The 15,225-nt window shown below is 42.4% G+C and overlaps 1 protein-coding gene across 1 annotated transcript in view; it reads right to left on the reverse strand.

Annotated features, from left to right (window-relative positions):
• Positions 1-6,208: 6,208 nt before the first annotated feature.
• ZNF804A (zinc finger protein 804A) overlaps positions 6,209-15,225 on the reverse strand; it is a 334,205-nt gene continuing 325,188 nt past the window's right edge. The window contains exons 3-4 of the mRNA XM_038751407.1: positions 12,462-12,592; positions 6,209-9,876 (exon numbers count right to left, since the gene is read on the reverse strand). Coding sequence (XP_038607335.1) covers positions 6,654-9,876; positions 12,462-12,592 — 3,354 coding nt within the window. The 3' untranslated portion in view covers positions 6,209-6,653. The remainder of the gene's footprint in view (positions 9,877-12,461; positions 12,593-15,225) is intronic.

A 15,225-nucleotide genomic window follows, 5' to 3' on the forward strand; every position in this document is an offset into this window, starting at 1 on the left:
GAGCCACGCTGCTTCCCCACAGCACTTAGATTGGCACATAGTAAGTGCTTAACAAAAACCATCATTTTTATATCCACTGAGACAACACACCACATCTTCAAATTGCTCTGAAAATCCCACTTCTTCCAAGAAACATTTCTCAATTAATTCACAAAACCCCAGTCACATCAGTTCAATATCTCCCCTCAGCACTTGTGTATTTCATTCCTATCCTCAAACTCGGGTGCAAACACATATTTACAAAGGATTTATTTATAGGGTTATGTGCCCATTTAGTTATTTGTTCAGCTGTTAGTTCTGAAGTTTTTGCACTGTTTCCTGCTTTATTTTCATTCATATTCTGGCTTTCATTATCTTTGAATGATTTTCCTTTGCTCTCCTTTAAAACTATAAGCCCTTTGAAAGCAGGAAAGGAGCGTCTTGTTACATTCTCAAGTGCTTAGTACAAAGTTAAGGACTTGTGTCTTTTAATTTTTTAAATTTTTTGTGCTATTTGTCAGTGCTTACTATGTGTCTAGCACTGTTCTAAGCACTGGGGTAGATAGAAGTTGGTTACAATCCCTGTTCCACATGGGGCTCATAGCCTAAATTGGAGGGAGAAGGATTTTATCCCCATTTTACAGATGAAAAGACTGAGGCACAGAGAAGTTAAGTGATTTACCCAAGGCAGAGGCAGCTTTAGAACCCAGGTCCTCTTCCTGGATGGATTGTTCTTTCCGGTCATGTTGCTTCAAAATAAATTCCATTGATTATTGGATATGTCTATATAGCCATAGATATAGTCATATATAAATATGCTCAGATATAGAGATACATTTGGCTAAGCTAGACAACAATGGACAGTTTCAGATAGGTAAATTGATATGCAAATTATCAACTAGGAAATGGATTTCATCCCCATTGGATCTCTAACAATTTCCTATATCAAATCTAAATTTAGAAGAAGATTTACACATTTCAAATTGCAATGGGTATCACATTCCAAAGTGACGAAGATGGCTCCCTAATGATTATCCTAAGTCTCTGATTAATTAAAAAATTATTCTGAAGTCCTAAATAATTATAGTAACGCTTCACAATGAGATGTTTTATTGCACTACTCAAGGATAGTTCAGTCAATTACTTGTTCTCATGAGCTACTTTTAAACTAGCCATAATTCTTTCTTAAGTGTCTCTAAGCCAAAGAGCACCATGATCTATAGTTTTCCCATTAAAGGTGACGAATGCCATTTTCTCCCTGGGCAATCCTTTGTGTTGCGGCCACCTTACAGATCGAAGATTGCATTTTTGAAAAGAAATTTCCCTTCCACCTCAAAGATACTTTTTTTTTGGTGTGTTGCTTTGCATTTTGGGGGAATAACTGTTTACAGGAAGAAAAAGGATCGTGATTATATTGCCACCGATCACTTTTAAATATAAAATACCTCTTACGAACAAAAGGTAATAAGGCTGAACTTTATTGAATTTGTTCTTAACCGATAGAGCCAGCGTAGCTTCAATAATACTTCATAAATAATTCTTGGTATAGTTTCTGGTCTTGAAGAGGGTGAATTGGATTATACTGTAATTTAGTAAAATCAGGGAGCAAGGGCAACTGTGTGTATATACAGCAGATTCTAGATTATCCAACACCCACAGGAAGCAAAATGCACAGATCAGAGCAAAACAGGCACATAGCATCAGGCATTGGCCCTGAACAGCTAAAGATTAAACACACTGCATATGTTTTGAAATACCTGTGTTTTATCATTTTCTGACACAAATTCATTGATATAGTCTACAGATTCAACAAGTATACCGTGTAATTAGATTCAGTAATTAGAAACAAACCTATCATGAAAAATTGTCATGGATAAATCCCAGTCAGATCGGTTTATCGATCAATCAAACTTTTTGAGCATTTATGCTGTGCAGAGCATTGAACTAAGCACTTGGAAGAATACAATATAATAGAATTGGTAGACATGTTTCCTTCCCACAGGAGCTTGCAGTCTAGAGGTGGAGACAGACAGTAATATAAATACATACCTTATGGATATGTGCATAGTTGCAATGGGACTGAGTGCAGTTTGACTACAGGGTGTGAATCCTTTTGACTAAAGGGTGTGAATCCTTTTCAGCAAAGGGTGATGCTGAAAAGAGAGAAAAAAATGAGAGCTTTATGAGGACTCAGTCTCCTGGAGGGGATGTGAATTAAAATGAGCTTTAAAGGTGGGGAGAGTTATCGTCTGTCAGATATAAAGAGGGATGGCGTTCCAGGCCAGAGGTAGGATGTGGGCGAGGGGTCCGCGGCGAGATGGATGAGGCCGAGGTAAAACCAGGAGATGACTAGATAACCAGGAACTTTTTATAGGTTTACTCTATGGGTGACAGGATGCTACTGCCAGTGTAGTTTTCTCAATTGATAACAAGTGCAGAGGCCAATATGTGCATGGTTATCACATCTAAGTCTTTTGTGCAAGAAGATAGCCTCTAGCTGCTCAGTTGCATTGGCTTCCCACAGTGTCTGACACTGTTGATGTCGCTTCCTCTCCGCGTTGCAATCTTCCTGAAGCTCCTTCATGACTCTTAGCCCGTTTTGGTTTGATGCAGGCCAATCTGACAAGACTCCGCTGACATCTTCCAAATAACCAATTGATCTGCCAAATCGTCGGACACCGTCAAGAGATCTGGGGTCTGGAGGGAGAATGGATGATGACGGGAGTTCCAAACAACAGCTCTCTAGTGAATTGAAATGGGGCCATTGTAGAAATGGCGGCCAGAAGAAGTGCTTCAAAGTGAAGCCAAATCTCCAGCAGAGTAGACGCTATCTAGATTTTCACCAGGAGATTCATAGCAAGTAAAGAAGAGCAACACGTGAAACGTGAGCTGTAGTTTAGCAGTCTCTATAAAAGGAGATGGAAGATACAAAGGGAAGTGCTATAGGTGTTAATTTTTGTGTGACCTTGGGCAAGTCTCTTAACTTTTCTGTGCCTCATTAGTAAAATGGGCACAAAGATCATGAGCCCCATGAGGGACAGGGACTGTGTCCAACCTAATTAGCTTGTATCTACCTCAGCACTTAGTACAGTGCCTGGCACATAGTAAGAACTTAATACAAAAAAGAAAAAAGACAGAGCATCCTGCAATAGTACTGATATAATAGCTAGGATGTGGTGACTTAAGAAGAAGATTATACACTTTCCAAGAAATCCTTGAACTGAAAACCCAAATATGTGTGTATTTTAAAGGTGGTGTCAAAAGTCAGACACTAAAATATGTCCATGGACTTCTTATCCATGTATTAATGAGAGGTATATGAAGAGAAAATGAAAATATGTTGGACTTTCCTAGGTAGGGACTTAATTTTGTGAGTGCAAAATTAGTAATGGTACAGATGAAATTCAGACAGTATTCTCAGAAATAAGCATCTCTTTCTTCTCAAAGGAGGCTTGACATTCTTAAGCCCTATTAAGCCCTCTTTTCCCTGACTATCTCTCCCTTCTGTAGGATCTGCACCCTATAAGCACTTGATATTTACCCCACCTTCAACCCCACAGAACTAATGTACATAATTTAATTAATTAAATTATGTTAATGCCTGACTCCCTATCTAGACTGTAAACTCCTAGTAGGAAGGGAACCTGTCTACCTGCTCTGTTGCATTGCTCTCTCTCAAGGACTTAGAATAATGCTCTGCACACAGTAAGGACTCAATAAATACCATTGATGGATGGATTTCTTGGGGAAAATAATATTCTGCCTATGAATTAGCCCATTCTGGAATCGAAAAATATTTGCGCATTTAAAGCAATGGTTCTCTCCTCTGTATGTCTGTCTTCTGATGTGTTGTGATGGCCTTTTGATTTACCTCAATTTCAGAGACCTCACACCAACTCAGTGACTGGTCTGTGACAAGAAATGATAGATTTTGGATATATTTCCTTTGCATCCAGAGGAAAAACTAGTGCAGTTTTATTCTGAAGTCTCACAGGTCATCTTAGATGTTTACCAACTTCAGCTGAAACCTTAGTTCCCAAAAATCAGCCTTTAGAATGGCTTTTTCCTCTTTTTACTGACTCCCAGTAGCAAAGAATGACACCACTCCACCCCTCTCCTCCCTCAATCCCTCCCTCGCCCCTGACAATATACATGTACATAATTCCAGTATGGTTAACAGCAACACTGCCCTGCAATTAAGGATGTATTAGATAAGTACCTGAAATGGAACAGTACTTTTCAGAAAGATACAATTTGGCATTCTAAACTACTTAAAAGGCATCCCTTTAGACGAGCCCTGCAAGTAAGAATAATAATAATAGTGGTATTTGTTAAGCACTTACTAAGTGCCAAGCACTGTTCTAAGGACTGGGGTAGATACAAGGTAATCAGGTTGTCTCACGAGGGGCTCACAGCCTTAGTCCCCATTTTACAGGTGAGGTGACTGAGGTACAGAGAAGTTAAGTGACTTGCCCAAAGGCACACAGCTGAAAAGTGGCAGAGCCAGGATTAGAACCCATGACCTCTGACTCCCAAGCCCGGGCTCTTTCCACTGAGCCACACTGCTTCATGTACCATTACTGATGGCAATGAAACGGTGAGGCCTAGTGGAAAGAATGCAGATCTCGGAGTCGGAGGCCTTTGTTTCTAATCCCTGCTCTGCCACTTACCTGGTCTGTGAACTTGGGCAGGTCAATTTACTTCTGTGTGCCACAGTTTCTTCATCAGTTAAATGGACACTAGATACTCGTTCTTCCTCCTAATTAGACTGCTGCATCTACCCCAGGGTATAGTGATTAATAATAATAATAATAATGATAGTATTTGTTAAGTGCTTACTATGTGCAAAGCACTGTTCTAAGCACTGGGGTAGATACAAGGTAATCAGGTTGTCCCACGGGGGGCTCACAGTTTTAATCCCCATTTTACAGATGAGGTCACTGAGGCATGGAGAAGTTAAGTGACTTGCGCAAAGTCACACAGCTGACAGTTGGCGGAGCTAGGATTTGACTTCAAAACCCGTGCTCTTTCCACTGAGCCATGCTGTTAGCTTGGCACATAAGTAATAAGCCAATTCCATCAGAGGGTGATGATGATGATGTGAAATGCATTCCAAACTGCCACCACCTGAATCCAGGGATTCAAAGCGGTGATAAGGGTAAATTCCACCCCAGAAATGTCGTGTGCCCATATTTTGCATCTTCCTTTGGCACCCAAAGATGAGGTTTTGAATGGCAGAAGACAGTATAAGGGCAGTTTCTGACCTTGACTTCTGCTCCTCCTATGCATCACTTATTGCCCTTCTGTTTCCAAGTCCACTGCCGAGTCAGCATGTCCCCGACTGCCCGAGTGTGTAAGGGATACTTCCAATCCCAACTCCACCACGTGTCTGCTGTGTGACCTTGGGCAAGACACTTAACTTCTCTGGGCCTCAGTTACTTCATCTATAAAATGGGGTTAAGAGTGTGAGCCCCTTGTGGGACAGGGACTGTGTCCAACCTGATTAACTTGTATCTACCCCGGTGCTTAGCACATAGTAGGCACTTAACAAATACGGTAGTTATTATTATTATTCATTAACTCCTTACCATGTGAAAAGCACTGTACTCGGTGCTGGGAAAGAGTATATAAGTGGAAATAAGAGAGGGACTCTGTTCCAAAGGGGCTCACTATATATGAAAAGTAGAATCATTCATGGCCTTAACCCAAACTGTTTACCAGAGCGGAAAAAATCGCAACAAAGAATGAGTAGTAGGGCACTCTATTGAGTCAGACCCACTAGCACTGCAAAAGTGTTTCAAAGATTTCCACTGGGTTTATCTCACAGAGTCATGGACAGTTTCATCTGTATAAATATGCCCCTCCAGGCAGGCTATTTCATATTATTCCACTAACCTAGCACTCCAGAAACAAAGGAATAGGGCTAAGCACCCTGAGTAGCCTTTTTGTTCTCAATCATACAGATTTTCCCGAAACCTAATTTAGAAAGGCTTATTTCAAAATGGCTTCAGCATTCAGCAATTTCAGCACATCCACAAGACGAAAATATTTCTCTGACATCCAAATGCGAACCCAATGGAACTCTCATTCTTCCTTCCTTTCTCTCCATGTGAGGTTTGAACTCTGAGACTCGGGTCACCGAAACATCACTCTCCCTGTGGGAAGAGTGGAGGCATCGAGAGACGAAAACCAACTTGCAACAAATGATATCAGGTCTACTTAAATAGTTAACAAAAATTTATTGCAAGAGATATTTCATCACCGGATTTACAGTTTCAAGGAACATGGTACAAAACTTAGTGCATCAGTTTTGTCTAAACATTTAAATAGGTGCAAGTACACAAATATTAAAAAACAAAAGAGCATACTTTACAACATAAATTACAGTACTATAAATATATTTTATGTACATTATACATATTCTAGGACTTAGTTTTCATATACAGAATATAGTTCATATTAGTATTCAGCGCTTCAGTTATACTATGTATCAGAAATTGTGGATATATTTGCATCACTACATGTAGAGTAAGTGACTTCAAATGAATGAGGCGTCGTTTAGATGGGTTTCCGCCATTTATAGAGCAATTTGTTCCAAGAGATGGGCACTTACAGAGAGAGCGGTACTTTTCACCGGAAATTTCCGTTTCCCTTTGCGTTGGCGTCACGGCATTTTAGAAGAGCGGTTGAAGAGAAATCACAGTCGGGTGTGGAGAAAGGAACGAAGGGAAAAGTGAATGGGGTAAAGGGGGGAATGCCACGTGGCTCGGATGAAGAACGGACGTGGGAATGATTGGTATCTGCGGAGGAGTCACGAAGGTGCCATGGCTCCCGGGACAGAGCCTGGGTCCTAATGAGATCTGAGGTAAAGATGTCCTGGTGAGGGGTGGAATTTGGGAAAGGAACTGTGGGGGAGGCTGAAACACTTTGAAGGTGCCCGCTGCCGTGGAGGCAGCAGGTTGTTGCAAAACGGTGTGATGTATTGTGGTCATGGAGGTAGAACATAGGGGCTGTTGCAAGGGCAGAGGTTGCAGGGGAGCGGGCGGAGGAAAGGTGAGCTTGACTTTGTTGGCCAGGATGGCGGGCTGCGTGATTTGCTGGTATGCTTCGCACTGTACATCTTTGAATTTCTCCATGGTTTCTAGAGGAAACAGTAGAGCTTGCTCCGGCAGACCGTAAGGGGACAGGATCTGCTCAGTAGTTAAGAAGGCAGGGCTGTTTCTATGTGCTTCTTTGAATGACAAAGGCGAGGGTCCATTGAGTATTCCTGAATGGTAGCAGAGCCACTCACTAGTCGGTTCGTTAATCTCCTGCGGGACGGCCTCCGCCAGCTCGTAATGACAAAAAAACGGTTTCGGCGGGGGTGGTCCCACGTTCCTTTCGACGCTGTGGAATTTGAAAGGAATCCGGTTTTCACGGGCTTTCAAATTGTCAGGATTTTCTTTCCGGTCTATTCGATTCTCGGGCACTGCCGCTGGTGGGTGATTATGTTCCATCGCAGGTGGAGTGGAAGGATGGAACTCTTCTGAAGCTGCACCAAGAGTGTTTTCCTCTACCCCCTGCCCAGTCTGTCCATCAGTTTCAGACAGGAGGGAACTCTCAGTGGGCGGCAGCTCCTTTTCTTCGACTAAAAGTGTCACCCTCTCCACGTTCCCTGGAAAATCAACCATTTGGTGGGCTTCTGTATCTTCTTTCTTGCCTTCAATCAACTGCTTACCCAGGATACTTGGCGTGGAATCGTCCTTTGCAGAGCTGTAACTTCTACTTCCTCTCGGTTCTTGCTCTGCAACTACATGGTGAAGTCTGTTTCTTCTTCTTCGCCGTTTCTTTTTCGGTTTACACATGGCCACTGGGGTCCTGGTCGGTGTCGCAAGCTGTTCTTGGAGACAGTTTTGCCCAAACAAACTTTCATCTGATGAACATGAGCTCGTGTACTGCCTACGTTTCCGATGGGCTCTTTCTGGTTCACTGACGAGAGAGGTGTAGCTTCTCTTGACCGACTGACCGTAGCTGGTGCATTTCATCTCAGCTGGTGGAACTAAAGTATCATGATCTGGGCTACAGCTGGATCTCCTGCCTTTCCAAGTGAATAATGTTCTGGAATACGTTAAATCAGGTTTTCCAGAGTTCCATGTCGGGGAATTGGGCGGTCTGCAGGACACGGTTTTATTCTTTCTGTGGAGGTTCTTTGAAACAGCGGAATCATTATTCCCGTGTTTTGCTGTCCACATCCTGTTCGTTCCTTCATCCTCACGAACATGAGTGGGTATCGATTTGGATCTTTTCTCATTACTGGCCTCCAAAGCAGGCATTTCGTACTGCGGCTTAGCTGCGTCTGCCGATAGCCATCGAGTCCTGTATTCAGCCCGGCACTTATCCGAAATGGCCTGCAAACGGTTGTGTTTTTCTGATGCTACATAATTACTCTCAGGTTCCATTTTTGAAAAAGCATCAGAGTGTTCTCGGGCTGCTTCCCCATAATGGCAATGGTGTAGCTTTCTTTTTCTTTTCTTTTTTCTACCTTTATGGAACCAATCACTGTGAGCTTCTTTTAACCATATTTTTCTGTGTTTCTCATCATTAATACCATGCTTCATTAGCTTCTGGTTCCGGTTACATTTTTCCAATCTTCCATAGGTACAATCATTTTCAGAGTCCACGTTCACTTTCTCTTCACATTTTCCAGATTCACAATCCTGGGTGGGAGAATCATCCAATAAAAAGGATTCTGCATGGTGACTCTCATTTTTGAAATGCTTCGGTTCGAAATTCACCGGCCCTTCAATGGGTTTATCCGTGCAGTCTGCAACTGGACTCTTGCAAAGATCATCCTCCTTCAAGTGAGAATGAGGACCATTTAAGCGAGGCTGATTTTTCTCTAGAGAACTGTTTGATCTCGAGGACTTAAAATCGAAACAGAGAGGATTGCAGCTGTAAGAAATAGATGGTTCGGAACTCGTGTAGGTTAGCATTTCTGATGGCCACTGAAGAATGGCGGATCCGTATTTGTTAAGAACGGGAACAAATGGTTCACATGGTCTTTTATATGATTCGTGGCTGTTATGTGAGACTGAGCCATCACCAACAGGATTAGAAAGATCCAGCATGTCGGATGCAGTCTGTTTAATGGCGACCTCAGTGGTTGTTGAATTTCTACAGAGATTTTTATCGCTTTCTTCTGTGGTGTCTTGTGAAGATAAACAATCATTACTGATAGTAATAGCTTTGGGTTTGTTTCCCAATAATTCAGAACTGGAGCAATCTATGGGTGTTTCTTGACTAATAATAACATCTTTGGAACATGTTTGATCTTGATTTGATACTGCGTTTAAGTTTGCATCCGAATCAGAAGAAAGAGGAAGTTTAGGATGACAAAATACAGGAATTGATAATGGGTTTTCTTCTTTTGTTTCTTGGGGTTCGGGTAGTTCTTCTTTACTCGCGCTTTTCTCCCCCGATGACTGAAAACAATGATTCTTCTCCTCAGAAAGTATTTCTGAAGGTGACGACGGTTGATGCTGACAAGTCCCAGGGATGAATCTACTCCTTCTACTGTGACCGTTCTCCAGCGAAGCATCATCATTGTATTCATAGAAAGCTGCTGCAGAAGACTCCAGCTTCACTGACGCTTTCTTTGGAAATGCAAACGAAAATCCAATTTTCGGACCCTGGCCCTGATCACCCGTTTTGCTGTTTTTTACCTTATGGTCACTGGAATTTTCCGAAGATGGTGCCAAAGAAGCAATATCATGAGCATTTTGGGGACTGTGCATCAGATTGTGCTTGAAGTCCTTTTGTTTTGTAGCCGGGTCTGCCACTTCTCTTTGATGGGTTTCACCAAAGTGATCTCTTACGGTGACAGTAGTTGACTTGAACATGGGCCCACTCCCTGGGGCACTACAAGACAAAAGAAAATGGAATTCATTCATTCAATCGTATTTATTGAGCGCTTACTGTGTGCAGAGAACTGTACTAAGCACTTGGGAAGTACAAAACGGCAACAGAGATGGTCCCTACCCAACAATGGGCGGAATGCATATGGAACTAATGTAACTATGAGTGTGGTCCTAGTTCACTGCAGTAATGCACTTAATATTTTCCCAGGGACTTCAATCAACCAGGCGTATTTAGTAAATGCCTACTGTGGGCAGAGCACTCTAATATGCACTTGGGGAAGTAATACCTGTCCACAAGGAGTTTACAGTCTACAGGAATGTGCTGAGATTCCTCACATAGTGCCTGGCTGACTACCAGGGATGAACAGTGATCGCATCTCACTCACTGTGGAAACTTGCACATTCCCTCACTCTTGCCTGGAACTCTCTTCCCCTTCATATGCTTTGTGAGTCATTTCATTTCTCCGGGCCTCACTTATCTCATCTGTAAAATGGGGATTGAGACTCTGAGCCCCATGTGGGACGGAGGCTCTGTCCAACCTCATTTGCTTGTATCCGCCCAGTACTTAGTACAATGCCTGGCTCATAGTAAGCATTTAACAATAGTAATAATAATGATGGCATTTATTAAGTGCTTACTATGTGCAAAGCACTGTCCTAAGCGCTGGGGAGGTTACAAGGTGAGCAGGTTGTCCCACGGGGGGCTCACAGTCTTAATCCCCATTTAACAGATGAGGTAACTGAGGCCCAGAGAAGTTAAGTGACTTGTCCAGAGTCACACAGCTGACAATTGGCAGAGTCAGGATTTGAACCCATGACCTATGACTCCAAAGCCCATGATCTTTCCACTGAGACATGCCAATTAGTATTATTATTCATATCCAACAGACAACGACTCTTCCCAGCTTCCAAGCCCTTCTAAAATCACATTTCCTCCAGGATGTCTTCACTAACCAATCTCCCATCTCCCCAGCTTTGCTTTCCCTCCCTTCTGCATCATCAGCACACTTGAGACCCAACTCCCTAGGCACTTAAATATTTAACTCACTGTAGTCCTCTCAGGTTTCATACAAGATACAAGATGATCATCACAATGAAACAAAGAACAACTTTAATAGCCAAATTACAGAGTGGTAAAGTAGTCCATCAGGCCACTAGACTGAATGACAGACTGGAGCCAGAGAACCAGAGATGCAGCAGAGCAGAATTTTTTGCCGACAAGAACTGTTGACACAGAAGGCATAAAAACTGCACCAGGTGATCAGGGAAACAGAGTCGCCTAGCAGAACAAAAACTGGCCTAGATGTCAAAGGACCAGGGTTCTAATCCTGGCTCCTCCCTGATGATCTTTTATCCATCCCAGCCCTTAATGGCAATAACAGTATTTGTTAAGTGCTTGCTGTATTCCAGGCATTGCATTAAGCTTTGGGATGGATACAAGCAAATCAGGTTGGACACAGTCCCTGTCCCATGTGGGGCTCATAGTCTCGATCCCCAATTTACAGATGAGGTAACTGAGGCACAGAGAAGTGAAGTGACTCACCCAAGGCCGCACAGCAGACGATTGGGTCTGGGAGTTGAAAGATCATGGGTTCTGATCCCGGCTCTGCCACTCGTCTTGCTTAACAAATATTATTACTTAGACTGTCTTTTAGACTGTGAGCCCACTGTTGGGTAGGGACTGTCTCTATATGTTGCCAACTTGTACTTCCCAAGTGCTTAGTACAGTGCTCTGCACACAGTAAGCGCTCAATAAATACGATTGATTGATTGATTGATTATTACTATCACTTCAAACTCTGGCCAGTTTGGTAGGCTTGATTCTTATGAGCATCTATATGTTTGTGCATGGAAGTCATTGGTACAATTCAGCATCAATATTTGAAAGTTTCTTTTTGTTATGGTATTTGTTTTGGGGTACATATATCAACACACTGCAGAGTTCACAGTACAACTAGCCCCATTTACGGTGATTGAAGTGGGGTCGCAATATCCAGCCAGGCAGTCTTCACATTGGTAGTAACTCAGTGTTAATTTGATATTAGATGGTTCAGCATCGTAAGTAGGTCACAGCTTTGTCCCTTTGTATTAAAAATCCAGTTCAGAGTTTATTTGTGGTGGGACGTGCTTCTGACCTGCATGACTCAACCACCAGAGTAGGATTTCATTAAGATTTCTTCAAAAACAAGTTTTCCAATTATTTACTTTAAAGTTAGATTTGTGCAATGAATCCCTAGTGAGCAGGTCAAACTGAAGCAACGGTCAGACAGATTTACTACAGATAATCGAGATATTCCTGTATTCCTCAAGGAAATGTTTTCACATTCCAACTAAGGGACCCACTTCCCTAATCTTTTAACCTTATTAAAAATAAGGTCGCATGCACGGTATTTTTAGCGAACTAGAGATATGTCATCTTAACTCTTCCATTAAGCAGGTTTCTATATAAAATTCTAATACAAAGGACTGCCAATAGACTGTCCCTGATTCTGATTAAAGTTATAAATAGAAATAGGCTCGACGCTTCTGCATCCAATTTCCTTTCAGGTTATTTTAGGTGAGCTTAATGTTCCGCTGTATACTCACCAGGCTGTCGTTTTTCGTAGCTCAGCTAACTTGTGCAATCTTTGTAAGGCCTTTTCCTGTTTCCTTTCATCTTTCCGTGATTTAGAAGCTACATTTCTAGCAAACTCTCTCTGTTTCAGCTCCTTGAGTCGCTGTTAAGAGATGAAATGGAAAAAAGGGAACAGTTGAAATAGGCAAGAAATAAAATTGATCAATAAACTCAGAAGACTTATTTACTGGACTGTCCCAAATGTTCACTTGGAATACTTCCACGTTGAAAACCCCACTTTTTGGGTCAATCACTCAGTCGATCAGCCTAGTGGAATGAGACTGGATCTGGGAGTCTCAGAGGATCTGGGTTCTAATCCCACTCCACCACATACTTGCTGTGTGACCTTCGATGAGTCATTTCACTTCTCTGTGCCTCAGGACCCTCATCTCCAAAAGGGGTATTCCATGCCTGTTCTCCCTCCTACTTAGACTGTAGGAACTGATTAACTGGGATCGCCCCCGCAATTAATCCAGTGCTTGGCACGTAACAAGTGCCCGATAAATACCACAATTATTATTAGTAACCAGTGACATTTGAACTGGTTTGGAAGAGAACATCAAATTAAGTAGACACCACCCCTCCAGGAGCTTACAATCTAGAGATTGTGTTTTGTTACTCTCAAACCAACTGGGGTTTCTTAGGAAATTAAGAACAGTAAAACTTTGTTGTTTGGTCCTAACGGACCAGCAAGTTCAATGAACAAGACTTCCCCCATAAAAATGGAATATAGATGGATTGAACCTTAGGAAGAAAGGGGCTATTCAGTGGGAAAATAATTCTCTAAGCTCTGAGTCCTCTCTGTGGGCAGAGAAGATTCTGGTAAACCCAAAATGAATATAGATCCTCCAGTGGTAACATAACCCTTCATTACCAAGGGGTCCACATAAATTCTCCTCAAGAGGAGGCAACGACCCGTCCCTGAAAACAACACGGTCACCCTGACCAAGGCAGGGATAATTATGATTGTGGCATTTGTAAAGCGCTTACTACGTGCCAGGCACTGTACTAAGCACTGGGATAGATACAAGATAATTGGGTTGGTCCCACATAGGGTTTCCAGTCTTGACCCCCATTTTACAGATGATATGCCTGAGCCCCAGAGAAGTGAGGTGACATGCCCAAAGTCACACGGCAGGTAAGTGTCAGAGCAGGGATTAGAACCCAGGTCCTTCTGAGTCCCAGGTGTTTACTAAGCAGTGTGGCTCAGTGGAAAGGGCACGGGCTTTGGAGTCAGAGGTCATGGGTTCAAATCCCAGCTCTGCCAACTGTCAGCTGTGTGACTTTGGGCATGCCACTTCACGTCTCTGGGCCTCAGGTACCTCATCTGTAAAATGGGGATGAAGGCTGTGAGCCCTCTGTGGGACAACCCGATCACCCTGTAACCTCCCCAGTGCTTAGAACAGTGCTTTGCACATAATAAGCGCTTAATAAATGCCATTATTATCATATTCACTAGGTCATAGCTATTATTTTGTATTAAATGACTGTGAATAGTAGCTGAGCGATGAGGTAAGGGGCTATCGATGAGCATGATCAGGGAGAGAGCTATTATTTCTTATTAAATGACTTTACCAATATGATAAGCAGTCAGTCATAGACTGTTGGAGTGGGGTGATATCAGAGAAGCAGCATGACCTTGTGGAAAAAAACACAGATGCGGGAGTCAGAGGCTCTGAGTTCTAATCCTGACTCTGCCAATTCCCTGCTGTTGACCTTGGGCAAGTCACTTCACTTCTCTATGCTTCAGTTTCCTCATCTATAAAAAGGAGATTGAATACATATTTAGCCTCATGTAGGACAGGGATAGGGTGAAACTGGGATTAGATTAGCAGAATAAGCACTTAACAAATACTATAAATATTTTCTCCCCATTATTTGATTGACAGCTCCTTGAGGGCAGGTATTGAGGTAAACCTTTACTATATATACTTTCAATCAGTTCCCAGAGCCCTAGGATCCCTTGAGTGATCCAAAAATAGATGCTGAAGATCTGGGGCAGAGAGAAGGTTAATGCAAAGAGCCATCTGCGTGCGGTTGCATTGTGACTACTGTATAAAGTGGCCAGAGAAAGTCATCTGATATCCAGTGTTAAATTTAACTTGATAATAGCATCTACTAATTAATCCCTTGAGTCTTTATTATGCAAGAGGCTTTGACACTTTCAATGGAAAACTATTTATTTTGGAAAGCTGTTAAATTCATCAAAGAGTACATTCAAAATAACCCAAAGTTAGCACTTCTCTACTCAGTGGGTGGTAAGTCATTCCCACAGTGAGTTTTGCAGCTGAAAATAGCAGCGGGTTGAAATGGGGTTTGTGTAAATTGATGGATAAAGCAGGCCATGGTTCGTTCTTCATTAGAGGACATAATAATGATGGCATTCGTTAAGTGCTTACTATGCGCCAAGCACTGTTCTAAGTGCTGGGATAGATACAAAGCTGAGGTCACTGAGGCCCAGAGAAGTGGAGTGACTTGCCCAGGGTCACACAGCTGACAGTTGGCGGAGCCGGGATTTGAACCCATGACCTCTGAATCCAAAGCCCGGGCTCTTTCCACTGAGCCATGCTGCTTCTCTATAAGCGGTTAGAGGAGTACTCTGCACATAGTAAGCGCTCTATTTATTTATTTATTTTATTTGTACATATTTATTTTATTTTGTTAATATGTTTTGTTTTGTTCTCTGTCACCCCCTTCTAGACTGTGAGCCCACTGTTGGGTAGGGACCGTCTCTAT

Source organism: Tachyglossus aculeatus, chromosome 9 (assembly GCF_015852505.1).
Source record: "Tachyglossus aculeatus isolate mTacAcu1 chromosome 9, mTacAcu1.pri, whole genome shotgun sequence".
NCBI lineage: Eukaryota > Metazoa > Chordata > Mammalia > Monotremata > Tachyglossidae > Tachyglossus > Tachyglossus aculeatus.